Source organism: Taudactylus pleione, unplaced genomic scaffold (genome assembly GCF_031769625.1).
Source record: "Taudactylus pleione unplaced genomic scaffold, aTauple2 ptg000360l, whole genome shotgun sequence".
In the NCBI taxonomy this organism is placed as follows: Eukaryota; Metazoa; Chordata; class Amphibia; order Anura; family Myobatrachidae; genus Taudactylus; species Taudactylus pleione.
Genome location: NW_028284761.1, coordinates 203,969 through 222,500, shown reverse-complemented (window position 1 = coordinate 222,500; position 18,532 = coordinate 203,969). Strand labels below are relative to the sequence as shown.

The 18,532-nt window shown below is 46.4% G+C and overlaps 1 protein-coding gene across 1 annotated transcript in view; it reads right to left on the bottom strand.

Moving 5' to 3' along the window:
- The window catches only part of RAD21 (RAD21 cohesin complex component), a 46,177-nt gene that overhangs the window by 8,522 nt on the left and 19,123 nt on the right, over positions 1-18,532 (bottom strand). The window contains exons 2-11 of the mRNA XM_088444372.1: positions 15,330-15,495; positions 15,086-15,215; positions 7,075-7,174; positions 4,618-4,724; positions 4,174-4,377; positions 3,551-3,691; positions 3,274-3,396; positions 2,852-3,075; positions 865-1,012; positions 449-597 (exon numbers count right to left, since the gene is read on the bottom strand). Of these exons, the coding sequence (XP_088300498.1) occupies positions 449-597; positions 865-1,012; positions 2,852-3,075; positions 3,274-3,396; positions 3,551-3,691; positions 4,174-4,377; positions 4,618-4,724; positions 7,075-7,174; positions 15,086-15,215; positions 15,330-15,473 (1,470 nt within the window). The 5' untranslated portion in view covers positions 15,474-15,495. The remainder of the gene's footprint in view (positions 1-448; positions 598-864; positions 1,013-2,851; positions 3,076-3,273; positions 3,397-3,550; positions 3,692-4,173; positions 4,378-4,617; positions 4,725-7,074; positions 7,175-15,085; positions 15,216-15,329; positions 15,496-18,532) is intronic.

The window sequence follows — 18,532 nt, the reverse complement described above, 5'->3', positions numbered from 1 at the left end:
GCGTTACATCTAAACCCCCCCATGTAGCGCCACATCATTTTGCATCCCCCAGGGCCAATAGACCTTTACAAGGCATCACACCACTACCCCAAGTGCCCCCCAGTGACACTTCAGTCCCCCTCATGCAAGTCATGCTGGGGTTTAAATCAGCAGTGATGTTGGCAGCCAGAGCACGCTACATCACTACCCGGGGAGGTTGGACGAAAAGGAGTAAACATGTTCTGCACATGTGCGAAATGTATTTCTTCTTTAATTAACAAGGGACTGAGAGCAGGAGGGTAATGCCACATGGGATACAACCGGGAAAACCCAGCCGGCCTCCCATGCGACAGCCTAGGGGTTAAAGGTCTGTGCGTTGAAAACTTGTTAGAGACCTGCCCACTATAATTAAAGAGTGTACAAATGCAAACAAACTTTAATACTATTAACATTCAGCTAGCATACTCACCGGAATTAGCGGCTCCGGCTCCATTTGCTGGGAGTCGCGTTTAACCCCTTGCTGCTGGGGTGGTGGCATCACGGTTTCATCCAGCTGAGTCCTACTACCTTCCATCAAGGTTTCCTGGAGTCTGCTAGCTTCTTCCAAGATGGGCTGATCTGTAGGAGGAGAACAGGTGTAAACAAGAAAAAATAAAATAAAAAAGTTGACCACCACAATTAACTATCCCCCCAATTCCATTCTAGGCAGGTGTGCACCAAAATTAGCAGGCTCCTTGTTCTCCAACAAAAACTTTAGGACTTATCAAGGACTGGAATAAATAAAATAAAAAAATTTCAGAGACCATATTTTAAAAGGTCATGCGTGACTCGACATCCAAGTTTCCATTCGGATATATTTAGCACCAAACCGTGGCAAAGGCTTACCTATCACATCTTGCTGCCTCATCTCCTCTCTTGGAACCTCGGGGTTCTCAAACTCCTTAAGGAACTCGTCCAAGTTGTCAGCTTCGCCGCCTTTCCTCCTCTTCCTGAGCTCGTCGGGAACCACGGGTGTCAGGCATCGTGTGAAGAGCTACAACGTAAAAAACCAAATTGGTTGAATATAAGCATGAAAGAGAACCCGTTCCATTTACCTAGCCAGATAATCGCTCGTATTTACACAATGTTTATTAGGACTATTAGACGCATAGCAAAATTAAAAATAGGACTAATGGTGCATACACGGTCAGAGTTGTCAGATGAACGTTGAAACGATTATACCAACGATGTGACCGATTTCTGACAGTATTAAATTGAACGAAATCGTCAAAATCTGACTGCAAACACAGACTGTCAGATATCGTTATCTGACCTGCGGGAACGCGCATCGTTGGTCGATGCATGCCCTACATGTCAAAGATATGAACGATTTTTACAATTATCGTTCATATCTGACAACAGATCTGACAGTGTGTATGCAGTATTAGAGTCATGCGATTCATTACAGCAACCCAGCACAACCAGCAAGCACTCGGGCAGCAGCATCAGCATATCAACAGCGCATGCACACATTGTGGATTTTGATATCAATCCCAGCAGACAGGCACCCCAGAGAAGTGGTGACCGGGAGCCGCGTGTGGAGGAGGGGTTGGTGATTGGAGACACTGCATCAGTGAGACCATACTCTGCCCACGGTAAGGACAGAAGGGTGGGACGCCGCCCGTCTCACACTACATCAGCTAGCACACCACCTTGCAGTGTTACCATCTGTCAGTGAGGGAGCGTATGATACTCTCATACGGTAGGTCAGCCCTCATTGAGGGTATGCCCACACCCTACACTATCCTGCATAGGACATACTCTACATTGAGACACGCTTGCTGGATACTGCATCTACCATCACAGCCACACGGGTTGTCACATTGGTGATAATAGGGAGACATAGGAACATAGTGCTATACGGAAAGGGACCCCCCTCATTAGGGGTCACCTCATGTAACCTGCTACAAGGTGTAGGAGTAAACAAATACTCAGAGGAATTGGTATGAAATACCGTCGACCGCATGGCCGGCGGTTTGATTCCCGTCAGCGGCAGCCCGACAGAAGCAGAGTGCGACGCAGCGGAAGCCCGACAGCGCTGGAAATCCCGATCTTGGATAGGCAAGTATCCACTAACCTAACCCCCCTAACCCTCCTTAGGGGTGCCTAACCCTAACCGCCCCCTTCCCCGCTGCCTAAACCTAAGTCTCCCGTGGGGGTGCCTAACCCTCCCTCCCCCTAGCCTAACCCGGGGGAGACTTAGGGTTAGGCAATCCCCCGGGGGCCCTAAACCTAACCACCCCCCCCCCCGCGGCGCCCGGCATCACTACGATCGTGATGCCGGGCGCCGGTCTCCCGGCGTCGGGGAAATGCAGGCGTCTACATCTAGACGCCCGGCATTTCACCCTTGCCGGGATAAGACAGTCGGGGAGCCGGCTGCCTGTATTTAGGCAGTCGGCTTCCCGATTGCCTCCCTACTCAGACATTCCCTACATTATAGGGATATTACTCAGTTTGGCTATAGGGATACATAGACAACTGGTGTCCTACGGAAAGAGGCACCCTAAAGGAGCTCTCTTACCTACCCATAAGAGCCAGTGCCTATCCCATATTATCACACAACAATCTGGACATTTATGTATTTATTTATTGGTTCATTATTAGTCTACTATTCATATAGGAGCATTGTGACTCCTTTAACTACATCCTATTGATCCCATTAAACACCGATTGTTTTACACAAACTTGCATCGTGTACATTGATCATTGCACCACATTAGTTCTATATTTACAGAAATATAGAAGGTTAGCGCTGGACACAACACCTTTGTTTTATATTAAAGACAGCCGCCCTGTCATCTGCTGACGTTCAGGGCAGAAACAGCCCTATTACCTTCAGTAGTCTGATGTTCCACAGAGGCTGGGCAGGTAGAGAGAAGAGCTTCTCCACACCCCCCGTCTCCTTCCACATCATCAGTTTCTTTGTGGGAGGTGCCAGGTCCAAAGTGGTGACAATGTCGGAGTAGTCGCTCAGCTGGGCGCGGATAGTTTTGCTGTCCAACTCCTTCACGCTGTCCACGATGAGTTTCCTCTTCCTCTTGGCTTTAGTCTCCTTAACTAGACGATTGTGAGACAGAGGAGCCCTTCAATTATCTTAATACCATTTAAAAGCATCTCATTACATTTAGGACGCGTGGTCTTCATTCAGACAACAGTACATGATTAATGTAGCACACAGAGCAATACATTCACTTCTCATGTACCAGAAAATGTCTCAGGCATCAAAGCCTTTGTTGCCTTTATGAAGATAGTCACCTGTAATGTCAATAGGCTCAAGAGCAAAAGCCTCCTCTTCATTGGGAACCAAAGTAGTCTGATCGGTCATGGTTGGAAGGGGTTCAACGGGATCTACAGAATCCGGGCTATCTGCTCCGCCCACTGAAACAAACAGTGATCAGGAAAGTTTAGATACATAAATCTTTAAAAAAAAAGATTACGAAAGACATATAGCAGAAAAGTCAACATAAAGGAGACAGGCAGACAATAGTGGAGAGTGACAGAACACACATTATGTAAGGATATACTTGCTTACAGGGACAGTATCCACTTGATACATTATCATCATCCAAATCATCATCGTGGGCAGGCTGCTCTGGTAAAGCAACACCTTCGACCGGTAGGGCAGGTGGGTCATCAAATATGCCCCCACCATCATTGCTTAAAAGCTTATCATCTATAAAGATAGAGACAGTCATGAACATTAATACATCCTAAGGCCACAAACTAGCTCACGTTCCATGTAATGGTAGTAATGCATTTCTTGCTAGCTGTGGGCTTTGAAAAACACTAAAAAAAATAAAAATAAATACACGTTACAAACACCTTTATTATGTCATTACTGGAGGTGTGATTAGTCACGTCGCAGAAGACACATATTACTAGTACAAAAAACTGGCAAGTCCAAGTATCAAACATTTAAATATTCCTTAAGTTACATAACATCCTTCTGCACACAAGTAGGAGGAAAAAAAAAAAAAAATGTAAACAGCAGCCTATAGTTCTCCACACGTGACTGGGGCAGGAACTTCAGCACAGCCGGAACAGAAAGCAATGGTACCCAGTACCTTACTAGTGCATACTGTACATTCTGCTACAGCTCATCAGGTGTCAGTGACTGACACTATATTTACATCACCTGTGACCCTTGGCTCATACCTAAAATTCCACCATCATTTCCCTCTCCAAAATTGTCATCTTTGTACTGTTCGTCGTACTCTAGGTGGTTGCTCTTCTCGTTCAGCTGGCTGGCGTTTTGCTCTGGCTCCAGTAGGAGATTGGAGGCGCTGGTACTGACCAACATGTCGTCTTCAAATGCGCTGCCTTCCCGCATCATCTCTCGGTCGTCCATACCAAAGTCACCTGTAACATGGTTAAAGCGGTTAGTGTTTTTACCAGAATATCTCCGACCAAAAAAAGCGACACCTAGACTCCGCAATGACAGGAAAGTCTGGAAGACTTCTGATACGGTGTTATAAGACAAAGCTGCATTAAGCTAGTTTAGAGCTTTGTAGATGGTGTGAACATGCCATTAAAAAAAAAAAAAAAAACATTTTAGTGAATACAAACTTGTGATTGCAAAATTAAAAAGTTGGTACCCACCAAAGTCATTATCTTGCAGGATGTTGATGTTTCCAACCTCTTCCCTCATAGTGATCTCCTCTACACGACTCTGGTTCAAGCTGAACTGCTGTGCTACGTCAATGTCGCTTAGAAAGAGAAAAAAGGGTTTGCAACAGTCACTAAGTGCCAGCGAGGCTGCCAACCAGCCATAGAACAGGAGCAAGACTCTGAAGTCACTGACCAGGCTGCCGCTAGGCTTCTGCAGCCAGTTATCTTGTTAATCTGAGTTTATTTCGCCACAAGTGTTAAGAAGCGCCTTACAAAGTACATAACCAAAAAAGTGACCAACAGTACAATACAAATACAATGCAGGACAAGGACATAATATTGCTACATTGGCCTCCATAACACCCAAATAAGCAACCAAGTGTTAGGTGCCCTAGTGGGGAGTAAGAAGAAGTAGATGAAAATAAAGTAATGAGAAGCACAAGAGGGTAGAGGGCCCTGCTCGCAAGAGCTTACATTCTAAAGGGGAGGGTCAGACAAACAGGAGTGACAGATGGGGGAAGACGGGAGGAAGGAGCATGGAGCAGAAAGTTGGGATGAGAGCTGGAAAGCATTGATGAAGTAGTGGGTCTTGAGAGCCCGTTTGAAGGATTGTAGAGGTGCAGAGTCTGATGGGGAGAGGGAGAGAGTTCCAAAGGAGGGGAGCAGCACGGGCAAAATCTTGGAGGTGGGAGGAAGTAATCATTTGGTATGAAAGGCGGCATGCATTTGTTGAACGAAGAGTGCTGGCAGGAGAGTGAAGGGAGATGAGGTCAGATGTAAATGGGAGAGGAATACGACAGGTTTGTAAGCGAGTGTGAAAATCTTGAATTGGGTTCTGAAGGGGAAGGGGAGCAAGTGGAGGGCTTGCAGGAGAGGGGAGGCAGATGTAGAGCATTTGGAGAGAGAGGAGTCAAGCGGCAGCATTGAGGAGGACTGGAGAGGCGAGAGATGGGAGTTAAGGAGGTTACAGTAGTCCAATCTGGAGATGACCAGTGTGTATTAGGGTCTTCGTGGCATCCTGGGTGAGAAAGGGTCTGATCCTGGAAATATTTTTGAGATGGAAATGACAGGACTGCGAAAGATTCTGGATATGTGGCTTGAAGGAGAGGGAGGAGTCCAGGATAACTCCAAGACAGCGCACTTTGGGGCTAGATGAGATAGTTATGGCACCAATTGATAAAGAAATAGTGGGAAGTGAGGTTATGTGGGAGGGTGGGAAGATGATCAGCTCAGTCTTAGACATATTAAGTTTAAGAAATTACTGGGACATCCAGGAAGATATAGCAGAGACAGTTGGAGATACTAGTGATGAGAGAGAGGTAGAGGTCAGAGGAGGAAAGGTATAACCAAGCATCATCAGCATAGGGAGGATAATGGAGGTCAAAAAGCTGATTAGCTCACCTAGAGGACGTATAGAGGGAGAATAGGAGTGGTCCAAAAACACAACCTTGGGGAACCTCTACTATAAGTGGACGTGGGAGGAGGGTGATAGAGGAGTCATAAGAGGAGACAGAAGGAACGGTCAGAGAGGTAGGAGGACAGCCAGGAGAGGGCAGTGTCACGTAGACCAAGGGAGTGAAGGATTTGCAGCAGGAGAGGGTGGTCCATAGTGTTGTAAGCATCAGAGAGGTCAAGGAGAATGAGCAGAGAGTAATGGCCCTTGGACTTGGCAGCAAGGAGGTTGTTGCTGACTTTAGTGAGGGCAGTTTCAGTGGAGTGGAGAGAATGGAAGCCAGAATGAAAAAAGGGTCAAGGAGGGAGTTGGAGGAAAGAAAGGTTGTAGACAATACACAAGAAGATTGGAGGCAAAAAAAGGGAGGAGAGAGATGGGTTGGTAGTTGGAGAGAGTTAGGATCAAGGGTAGTTTTTTTTTTTTTTTTTAAGAATGGGGGAGACGAGGGCATGTTTGAATGCAGAAGGGACTGTGCCAGATGAGAGGGAGAGAATGAGGTGGGCAAGATGGGAACATTCACATGGAGAGGTAGCAGAGGAGACGTGAAGGGAGGACCGGATGAGGGCCACGACTTCCTCTCCAGATACAGGGGAGAAGGATGCCAGAGTAGGTATCAAAGTCAAAGAGCAAGGAGGGAAGCTGAGGAGGGGGTGGGCAGAGGAGGGAGTTGAAGGTGGTGGAGACACTGGGGATTTGAGGACTGGGAGGAGATGAGATGCTTAGAATACGACTGTTTAGAGAGGGAAAGGGCAGCACTGTAGGATGAGCGCATAAATTCTCAATGGAGAAAGACTGCCCTAGAGCGTAACATTCTCCACGGTCGCTCAGTGTTTCGTGAACTCTTTACAGCACGCTCCACCAAAGGCTCCTCAATGACCGTATTATAATAAATCTGTAAAGGTTTTCCACTTGACATTGTATTCTTCCATTTACAGTTCCCTCAGGGATCACTAAGACTGAAGCCCCCCTACCCCAGAAGCCACAAGATTACTTACTCAAGATCAGGCAATGGTTGGTCAAAATCATGGAACTCTTCAGGCAGTGTTATAGCATTGTAAGCGGCTTCTCTGTTTTCCTCCGGTAAATCCACAACCCCTATAATGAAACATTGCCTCGAGTTTAGAGCCATTACATAAAAAGCAGCCTATTTTCTAACAAGGTACAAGGGCTGAGAGACAGTGATTTGCATGTGCTTTAGGTTATTCTAGGACAGTGGTGTCAAACTCGGGCCCTCCAGCTGCAGTGGAACTAACATCCCAGCATGCAGTGCCACAGTTTGGCTATTAGGGCATGCTAAAAGTGTGGCAGGGCATGCTGGGATATGTAGTCCCACAAAAGCTGAAGGGCCCAAAGTTTACCACCACTGTTCTATGACTTCAGTCTGGACCCAGGTGAATGTTTTGAACCAACTTTAGTATGTTTTACAATTTCCTGCAGACAAGATCTTAAAAAAATTAACAGCTAAGAAAAGGCCTGCTCAAAATAGGTCAACAGGATAAAAAAATTAATAAAATAAAGGGTCCAGTAATACAGACTTTAAATGTACATGGGAATTACGCAACATTAAAATTTGCATATCCTATTTTAGTTATCCATTAGATCACTGTAGGGTTCTTGTCTCTTCTGCATTTTCCGACTTAAGTGGCGGGCACAATGCTGTTCAGTCTCTTTTGTACTCACAGCTTAGGAGGGTGCGTGCAGAAATCCTCTAGTCTTGGATTTAGAGTGCAGCCAATTGAAGTGTTCCGGGCACTCATCCCAGGAGCTACATCTCTGCACTAGGAATGGATTTGCTCACTTTAGGAGTAGACCCAGCATCACTTTTTGGGAAGAGTCCATTTCATTTGGAATCATTTATGTTGCATCCTTTACAAACTAGTTTCATATTATTCAGCAAAATATATAGGGGGGCTATTCAAATTAGCCTCAGAGCACAGCCACCTGCAGCACTTACTGGGGATTTTTTTGGGACCTCAGCATGCTCCAATAGAAATTCCCCGATAATTATCCAATTTTCTCAGCAAAGGCAATGAACACACAGGTCCGTGAACTGTTCAGGCTTTGCCAGGCAGAGGCGTTTATGGGGCGGTATGGAGGCAGGAACGGCCTGGGTTACTGGGAACCAGGGGCATGTCGCCCATTTTCCGGGAGTGGCAAGGCCAGGACCTACATCCATGGACGCAGATTCCTGGCCTCGCAAGTCAGCCTACATAAGCAGACACCGTCCAACATCGCAACCTTGGTCACAGCCCTGGGATCGCAGAGGCATCAGCATTATAGCAAGGACGGAATTCCAAAGCTGCTAGTGTGCGGTTTAGCAATTCCATCCTTTGCTGAATCACCCCCTCTGTGTTATTGCCCGAACACTTTTTTGGGGACAAAAACAGGCTAATTGAATCGCCTGAAGGTAAAAAAAATGTGATAGACGTTATTTGAGCCCAAAACGTTATCGTGGATAATTCCCCCTACCCCTCCCCAATAGTGTGGTTTCATTTGCTACTTAAAGTTGAGTAGGTTCTGTGTACAGTTATTTATTTCAGGCCTTTGTAGAACACAGATCGATGTTATTTGAAGGGATTGGATTGTCTTCCCCGCCCTTGTTTCAGCATAATCATGATTACAAGTGCTGCACAGCTGACATTCATATTTAGTACATTGTCAAGTTGCTCATTTATAAGTTAGAATATTGTTGTTTTCTTGTAGGGCACTTTACATTCTCTGAACAAGTCCTCACACACCTATTTACCAATGCTCAAATACATAAAACACACACTATATAATAAATATATATATATATATATATACACACACACACACACACATATATATATATATACATACACACACATATTATAGTGTGATACAATTTGATTATCCCTCGTGAGTTTGAATCGCACCTAAATGGTGTTTCTAATAGAATCACTTTAAATGCCAAAAGGAGATTCCCACCGCCAGGTGACAGCCCGCACATATGAAATACTTTAACGGGGAGGGAGGACTACTTCGAAACGCACAATACAGAACTTGCAGTGATCCTGCAGCAGATTCAGGTTTGCAGACCGCCATGGCGTAGGGGGAACTGTACACTGGGACTTGTCCTTTATCCAGTTCTCTTTTGCGTATTGTGACTGCATCTTTCTGGTAGAAGAACCATTTTATCCATAAGGAGAGCTGACTATCTTATTGTCACTACGCTGAAATTGTATTCTATATGTAATTGTGAAACAAAGGGGAATATAGAGTTTCTAACTTCACATGCAATAATTTGGCGACACAAGAAAAATGGGATTTTGGTACCTAACGGTAAATCCTTTTCTCTGATTCCACAGGGGACACTGGAGGTGCTTACGCTTGGGTATAGAGGCGTGGATAACTGGAGCTGGCACTTTAAATAATTTAGAAGTGTGAAGCTCCTCCCCCTCTATGCCGCATCAGCCCTCAGTTTAGAAAATGAAGACCGAGAGGAGATGAGAACAAGCGGAGTAAGAAAAGGGAGAAGAAGAACACAATACTGTATCATGCAACATACGGAACAAGCCTAACAGGCAGGCATAGAGCGCAGAGGTGGGCATCCAGTGTCCCCTGTGGAATCAGAGATAAGGATTTACCGGTAGATACCAAAATCCCATTTTCTCCTTCATCCACTAGGGGACACTGGAGGTGCTTACGCTGGGGACGTCCCAAAGTTTTTTCCCCACGGGCGGGAGCGCTTTGAGGCGCCTGCAGAACTAGGCGGCCAAACCGGGATGCCGAAGAAGGAAACATATCCACTTTGTAAAACTTGACAAACGTGTGAACTGTAGACCAAGAGGCCGCACAGCACAATTGTGACGAGGAGGCTCCTCTACCGGCCGCCCATGATGCACCCACAGAACGTGTGGAATAAGCCGAAATGGACGAAGGAGGCAGACGGTCGGCACTAACATAAGCCAGATGAATAGTCAGCCGAATCCAATGTGCCAAAGTCTGCTTAGACGATGGAGAGCCGTAACCACATCCAAGGCAGAAGAACCACCAGAGTCCTCCACCAACGACGGTACCACAATAGGCTGATAGATATGAAAAGCCGACACAATATTGGGAAGGAAAGCGGCTACCGTCCGGAGTTCCGCCCTATCAGCATGAAACACAAGGTAAGGTGCTTATCAGACATAGCCCCCCATTCTGAAACTAGCGTTCCCGCTAGGCTGTTTTAGCGGGGCGCGGCACCCTGCCCTCCTTCTGGAGGGCAAAAAGCACCCTGCCCTCCAGGAGGAGGGCAAATAGCGCCCCGCCCTAACAGCCTGCGGGAGCCGTTCTCAGTGTCCCGCGGGTGGACAAACATGCGGTGATCCGGTCACCGCCGGAGAATAGACGCCGGGCGCATGAGCCCGGCATCTATTCTCCCTTTCTGCAGAGCTTGGGGGCTGCCCGGCATGTCCGTAAGCGCCAAGCACGCCCCCAAGTATGACGAAAAGGGGATGCGTCTTATAGACACGCCTTTTCATAACCACGCCCCCTTTTCGGGCGCGCGCACAAGAATGCCCTCTCTAGCTCCGGCGCCCTGCCTGCCGCCGGAGCTAGAGGGAACACTATGAAACTCTACAAGTCAAAGCAAGAACCAGGAGGAGGACAGTCTTCCAAGACAGGTACTTAAGATCAACATCCTCCAAAGGTTCAAACATGGGCGACTGAAGAAACAGAAGCACTAAGTTTAGATCCCAGGGAGCTATTGGAGGTACGAAAGGGTGCTGCGTTCGCAAGACCCCTTACAGAATGTCAGCATCTCAGGAAAGAAGGCCAATTTCCTTTGAAAGGAAAATGGAAAGGTCAGAGACTTGCACCTTTAAGGTTCCTAGACGAAGGTCAGAATCCAGACCTGTCTAAAAGGAAAAGCAGAAACCGTGGATAAACGAAAAATCCTAGACAGAAGACCCCGACCGGAACACCATGAGATATAAGCATGCCAGTAGCGATGATCATGTGCAGCCGAAACTGGCTTCCTTGGCACGTATCATGGTAAGAATAACCGCGTCTGGGATGCCACTGCGTCTTAGGATATCGGTTTAAAGAGCCACCCCGTTAAACGCAGTTGCGCTAAGTTGGGGTGTACGAAAAAAACAAAAAACCCTGCTGTAGAGGATCCGGGTGCATAGGAAAGGACCACGGATCTTCTGTCAATAGGGACCAAAGGTCCGAGAACCAACTTCTCCGAGGCCAGTTCTGAGCCACGAGAATTACAGAGGCTGTCTCTTGTTTATTCCCTTTTTAGAAGACAAGGAAGACGCGGAATCGGAGGAAAAAGATAAAGTCGTAGATCCACTGACTTGTCAGAGCGGCTACTGCTTCCGCCTGCGGATCTCGAGTTCTTGACACGTATACTGGGAGCTGACAATTCAGTCGTGACGCCATGAGGTTCACCTGAGGACATCCCCATCGACGTATCAGCGCGCTGAACACGTCTGGATGAAGCTTCCATTCTGGAAATCCTGTCGATTTAGGTAATCTGCTTCCCAGTTGTCCACACCCGGGATGAATACCGCCGACAGGATTACTTACTGGTTCTCGGCCCACCGGATGATCTCAGTTACTTCTCGCATAGCCATGCGACTCAGGCCGTTGATGAAAACGACTGCAGTCGCGCTGTCGGACTGAACTCTTACCGGATGAGCCCTTTAGAAACTCTGTTGCCTATCAGAGCATTGTTCGCTCTGAGTTCCAACGCCTTTATGGACCACTTCTGTTCTAGAGGGGACCTTAGAACCTGAAAGTGGTAATCGAGGACTACTGCTCTCCATCCGCTAAAAGATTGGTGGATTGCGTCCACCAGAGAAGGCCACTCTGGTAACCGGGCTCAGACAGATCTGTCGCTGTAGAAGCAGATGAGACCCTGACCCCTGGAGTGAAACCAGCCGAACTGTAGTGCCTCGAAAGCAGCTACCATCTTTCCTAAGAGACGCAGACAAAGAAGCATTGACACCTTCTTTGGTCTGAGGACCAGCTGGACTAACCTCTATGATTGATCTGATAGAAGAGATACTGATGGAGCCTTGAGCAACAGATCGCCCAAATAATGGATTATGATCACTCCTGATGACCGAAGGCGAGATCATGACTGCTATGAGTTTGTTGAATATGCGGGGAGCCGAGGATATGATCTTTCAATATGGCAAAATGCATGTGGTTCCCATGGGAAAATGGAGATAAGTATCCCTGATATCCAGGGATAATAGGAACTCCCCTGGTTCCAAGCTCGCAACAACGGACTGCAGAGATTCCATTTTGAAACAATACATCTTTAGATACAGGTTTAAGGACTTGAGGTTCAAGATGGCCATGACCGCACCCTCCGGTCTGGGCACTACTAACAGGCTTGAGTAAAACCCCATACCTCGCTGATGCTCCGGAACCGGAACTAACACAGATGACACTAATAGAGACCTGATAGCCTCCTGTAGAACTTGAAATTCTTGCAAGTGGGCTCCCACCGCAGGAGATCCCAGGTGGGACTCACCTGCGCATGGAGTCTCTCTGCAGCTTCACCACATCTCTTCTTCCTGTTGAGAATGTGCTGTGGCGGTAAGGAGCTGTCAGTGCTTTTCATATAAGCGCTGTGCACTCCTTCCTACCTCCTATAAGGACAGGTCGCCAGGTACCCGTACCCCACCATTAGAGAGGCGGCGAAGGGTACCTAATATAGTGTAAAAAGTGTACAAAATAAATAAACCTAAATAAAAGAAAATAACAAACATATGTGCTGCTGGATCACAGCAGATTGCGACCAGCTCCATGAGGCACATTTTCTAAACTGAGGGCTGATGGGGCAGAGAGGGGGAGGAGCTTCACACTTCTAAATTATTTAAAGTGCCGGCTCCAGTTATCCACGCCTCTATACCCCAGCGTAAGCACCTCCAGTGTCCCCTAGTGGATGAAAGAGAAACAGGATTTTGGTACTGATAAATCCCTTTCTCCGTTTCCATAGGAAAGAATGGAGTTATAGTGGGGTATAGATGGGCGATGAGGAGAGCCTGGCACTTTAATTCTTAAGAATTGGCGTTGGATCCTACCCCTCTAAACCCCACCAGCTAAGAATAACCAAGCCAGAGAGGAAAGAGACAAAAACAACCACCATACACTCAGGGGCCAGAAGAACCAACCAAAAAAACCCCCCCGAAGTCCAGCTGACCCCTGATGAAGGTTATGTAAATACCAAACCGGGTCGTCGTATGGCCATGTGCTGCTAATTCTTATCCACATCATATGGATGAGTATAATTGCCGTTTACTGGCTTTTTCTACATGATGGCACTTTGATAGTCTATATGCAAAATGATTTAAATATAGTCTAGGTCAGTGATTCCCAACCTCGGTCCTCAAGGCACACTAACAGTCCTGGTTTTAGTGATATCCATGCTTATGCACTGATGGTTATATCAAAACAACTGAGGTACTAATTAAGTCACATGTGCTCAAGTATGGCTATACTTCAAACCAGGACTGTTAGTGTGCCTTGAGGACCGTGGTTGGGAAACCCTGGTCTAGGTGGTGTGCTGGTCTCCTCAAGTTTACCTTTGTTTGATAACTTCAGGTGCTCCACTCTGGATAATTGACCTAGAACACACCACCAGATAGGGGGAATATTGATGGTGGAAAGGTCAACATGAATTTAAAGGGATTCTATTAGAAAATTTAAAGTGCGATTCAAACTCACAAGGGCTAATCAAATTATATTGCATAATGCAGAGGTTCCCAAACGTGGTCCTCAAGGCTCCCCCCATCAGTTCAGGTTTTAGAGATATCCTTGGTTGACCACAGGTGACTTAATTAGTACCTCAATTTGAGTTAACACCTGTGCTCAACCATGGATCTCTCTAAAACCTGAACTGTTGGGGAGCCTTGAGGACCGCGTTTGGGAACCTCGGGTATAATGTATACATTTTACATGTAGTTGAACATCGATGAATTAGTGTGTAAGTACGTCTTCAGTGACTTAAGAATCATTTCTCCCTTACAAGAAAACATTCTACTTACCATCTTGTGAAGTAAGGAGATTCTTTTACATTGTAGTCTGCTGGAAAAATTTACTGTTTATGGTGCAAACAACTCTGCCTATCTTTTCACTTATGTTTCAGGTCATAAATTCGACAATTTAGTCAAATCACATTAAATACAATCTGACTAGTCAAATCCTGAAAACCTTGGCTTACAATAATTGGCGACTCAAATATTAACTGGTAAATATATGCAGTGATCTACACTGTTCTATCAATTGGAAATAGAAGTAAAATTTAGATTCAGGGTTTTTTTTTTAATTTTAACACACACACATTGTATATACACACAATTCTATAACAAGAGGCACTTGCACCAGTGCCATGTCAAAAGGTTGGGAGTCACGGAACCAGCTATTTGTGCATTTCCTGATCTAAACCAAGGATTATGCTGCCTTGAAATATATTAGCCACCAAGATAAAATCTCTTCACAAATTGAAGTCTAAATATTTGAAAGGATCATTCGGCTGCTGGATCTTATCGCACACAAGTAGGCACTACGTTCAGATTGCTGTTTAGACAAGATAACAAAATGACATTTTACAGGGGCGGGTTGCTGAGGCGACAAACAGTACAGTGGTCATTCCACTGTGACCCGGGAATCTACTATTTAATGTAATGATTTCCTGTGACATCGGTGTTCTCCCCGGAAAATGTTTCCAGCCGGGTGGCATCAAGAAGTAGCCGGGTGGGGGCTTCCGTAAGATAATAAAATGTTTTAAACCCTGACCTTATAATGATTTAAACTTGAAATGACATTTTATATAGTAATTCTCCTCTTCTTATTAGAGGCCCAGTCGTCTAATTGCAGCTTTTTCACAAAGTCTGTAGGATCTGGTCCTTTTTATACAGCTCCCAGATACTGTTCCCCACTTGCAAGCTCTAAAGTGCCGGGTGGTGCACCCGCAAAAAACAGCCTGGGGAGAACACTGGACATAAATCAGAGCCGCAGATGCTGTATAGCCACTATACTTACCAGGCCGGAAAGCCATTTTTATTTTAATAAAAGCTTCATTACAGTCAGCTAGAAGGTACTTTGCTTTCCTGTGGTAGATCCTTACCACACCCAGGAGGAGATGCCCGGAAGTACGAAGAGCCATCTTCACCTAGGACGAAGATCAGGACTGGTTATAATTTAAAGTAGAGGTCTGAAAAACATCAGGAAATGTTCTAATGTAATAAAGGAAACAACTGTGTGTGACCAATAGGTAACTACATACCTTAGGGGAGATTATGCTTTCCACACTGCTCTCCAAGTTGCACTCAAACACATGGGCTTTTGTCAGCTTCTTGTCCCAGTGGGCCGCCAGCCAGATTTTGGCCAGCGGCCCCCTCTTGCTCAGAACAAAGTGTGCGTAGAACATTTTTCAGCGCTAGTTTAATAACCTGTAGGACAGAGAAAGACGCGAGTTATGCTTTTTTAAAATTTGAAACATTTTAAATTACATACAAGGGATATATACTAATAAAGCATGTTCAGTAAAAGGTAGTTACATAGGTTGTGTTCTCATTCGGCCGTTTCAGCAGGGCGCCACAGCCTATCCAATTTTAAAATGAAAAAAAAAATAAAAAAAAATGCCCTGCCCTTATGGCAGCACCCCATTGAAACAGCCTGCCCACAGCCGTGACAACCCACGGGTTGTAGTGTCCCGCGTGTGGGACAAGTTGAGGTTTAGCGCTCACGAACGGTGAATGTGAGGTGTGAGCTTGGGGGCAGCCCAGCATCTCCAAAAGTGTTGGGTACGCACACTAGACTGACGAGAAAGGCGGAGTGACATGAAGACACGCCCTTCCCAGAGTGACCGCACCCTCTTTTCGGGAGAGTGTGCATCTACAGTGCATGCAGAACAGTGACCCTTCTCCTGCACGGCACCTTGCCCGCTGGTCACCCTGGAGTGAACACTGCATGGATCTAACACATGAAGTGGGGCGGTAAAGGGGATGCAAGTGTGATTCCTTTATTTTGGTTAAAGGGCAAACCGGTCCCTGTTTTTTGCTCATCAAAATCTGGACACTGATATATTGGCCGATCAATTTATCGGCCAATATATCTGCTGCCCGTCGGCCAGTGTGTACCAACGATATGTCTGTGAACTACGTCATTCAGACATATCGCATTGGCTGTGCTGCACAGCCGATGGACAAAGGTTTGCAGACATATCTGTCCATCATCAAGTGCGTACAGGCAGTCTGCAAACCGATCACACACACAGCGGCAGCCCCGGGGAGGTGGCTGGAACATGATCTGCAGATATATCTGTCAGGTGTGTACCCACCAAAACAGGTGCAAAAAGCTATGGATATAGGATTTTGAAAGGCTTTCAGCACATGCTCTGGCAAAGGGTGTAAATAGTTTATCTGCATCACTACTTGGCAATGTCTGAGGAACACTCACAGCCAATGTGTGCAAACTTACTCACACCAAGTGCATTTATCCAGAGAGAACATAACAGGCCACACTCATTTACTATACTGCACATAGCACATTAATAAAGCTAAATTGAGGTTAGTGTCCTTTATCAGAGATACATAGCATGTGTTCTATACACATGTGGTAATATAGCAATTAGGAATTTAAATTGGAAGATGAATACAGTGCAACCAAGTTCAATATTACTACATGAAAATACCTCAGGAACCAGTGTTATATGGTGTAGACGTTAATCATAGATGCAAACTTCGAGAAACTGTATTTGTCACCAACAAAACTTTTTTTTACAACGCTTCATTAACGTCTTATACAAGCAAGCTGGCAATGTTTGCCTTACTGAATCCCTATGAATATTCCCCATTCCTACTTTACAATATTTACTCATCTCTTATTCATACATGGTGTGTTCAGGTGTCATTCCAGTTGCTAGATGCTGATTTAGTTTAGCAGCTGTACAACACTCATATAATCTTGCTTACCACTATAGCAGGACACATTGATAAGTAGTTAATATAAACGCCAGGTAAGGGAATATGCAGACTGGGGGGGGGGGGGAGAGGAGTTAGACCTGATCTAGAAAGGGGCCTTTCTTCTAAAGCAAAGTATATTACTAACCGCTAAGCAAAGAATATAGGAAGGCTTTTACAGTCTAAAGTGGAGAGTCAATTGTTTTTTTGGAGCCCAGTGGAGCAATTCAATTGTTGCCCCGTTTGGATGTCCATGCGCACCCAAAAGCATGGGGACTAGCCACGTATAATAGCTAACCCAGTCAAAAGTCCTGCTTTGGGAGTCCAAACAGCCGATTTATCACTCATTTTTGCTCGCCACCTCGGGAGGCTGTGAGCAGAAACGTGTCTAACCGTGGCTATGTGCGCCCGAACGCAGCAACAATTGAATTGCTGTCAGGGGCCCATCACCCGGCAGAGATCGGTCACAGCAACTTTTCCACACCGAGGGACACTGTGGCCCACAGGTGGGAAAGGCGCAGGATGCATTTCGCCCCTTTAAAATTGGACAGCCTAGCAGGAACACTAGTGTGACTGGAGGCAGGATCTGGGCTGAGCAGTGTTCCAGGGATGTGTGCATGTCTTGGTTGGGAGAGTGAAGGCTTCTATTAACCAAAACAGGATTTTGGTACTTACCGATAAAGCCCTTTCTCCGATTCCATAGTAGCGTTCCCGCTAGGCTGTTTCAGCAAGGCGCCGCGCCTTGCCCCATTCCTGAAGGTTAGAAAGGACCCTGCCCTCCAGCGCGGCGCCCTGCGAGTTCTGTCCTCCACCCGTGGGCCGCAGTGTCCTGCGGGTGGGGAAACGTCAGAGCAGCGGTCACCGCCGGTAATGGATGCCGGGCGCATTCACACGGCATACATTCGCAGTCACCGCGGCGCTTGGTGTCTGCCCGGAATGTCCGTAAGTGCATCAAAAGACACGACTAGCTCCTCCCCCTCTATAGACCCCCCCCCAAAAAAAACACCATTCTCTCTTTTATCCACTAGGAGAAACTGGAAGCTATGACACTGGGGACATCCCAAAGTTTTCCCACATGGGCTGGAGCGCTGAGGAACCTGCAAAACAAGGCGGCCAAATTGTGAAGCAGAAGCCGCAAATGTGTCAAAACCCATACATCACAAATGGTATGTACCGAGGACCAAGTAGCCGCATGGCACAGTTGCATGGTGGAGGCACCACTGGCGTGCAGCCCATGACGTACCCACAGAGCATGTGGAATGTGCAGAAAACAGACGGAGGAGGTGGCCCCTTGCTGCTGACATAAGCCTGACGTATCGTCAGTTGAATCCACCTCGCCAACGTGTATTTGGACTTTGGTCAACTCCTCCGAACAGCATCATACAGAACAAAAAACGAATCAGTTTTACGGGAAGACACTGTCCGAGCCACACAGACACTGAGTGCTCCAACAACATCCAGAGTGGAGGATACTCCGGAGTCCCCAACCAAGGAAGGCACCACAATAGGTTGATTTATGTGGAAA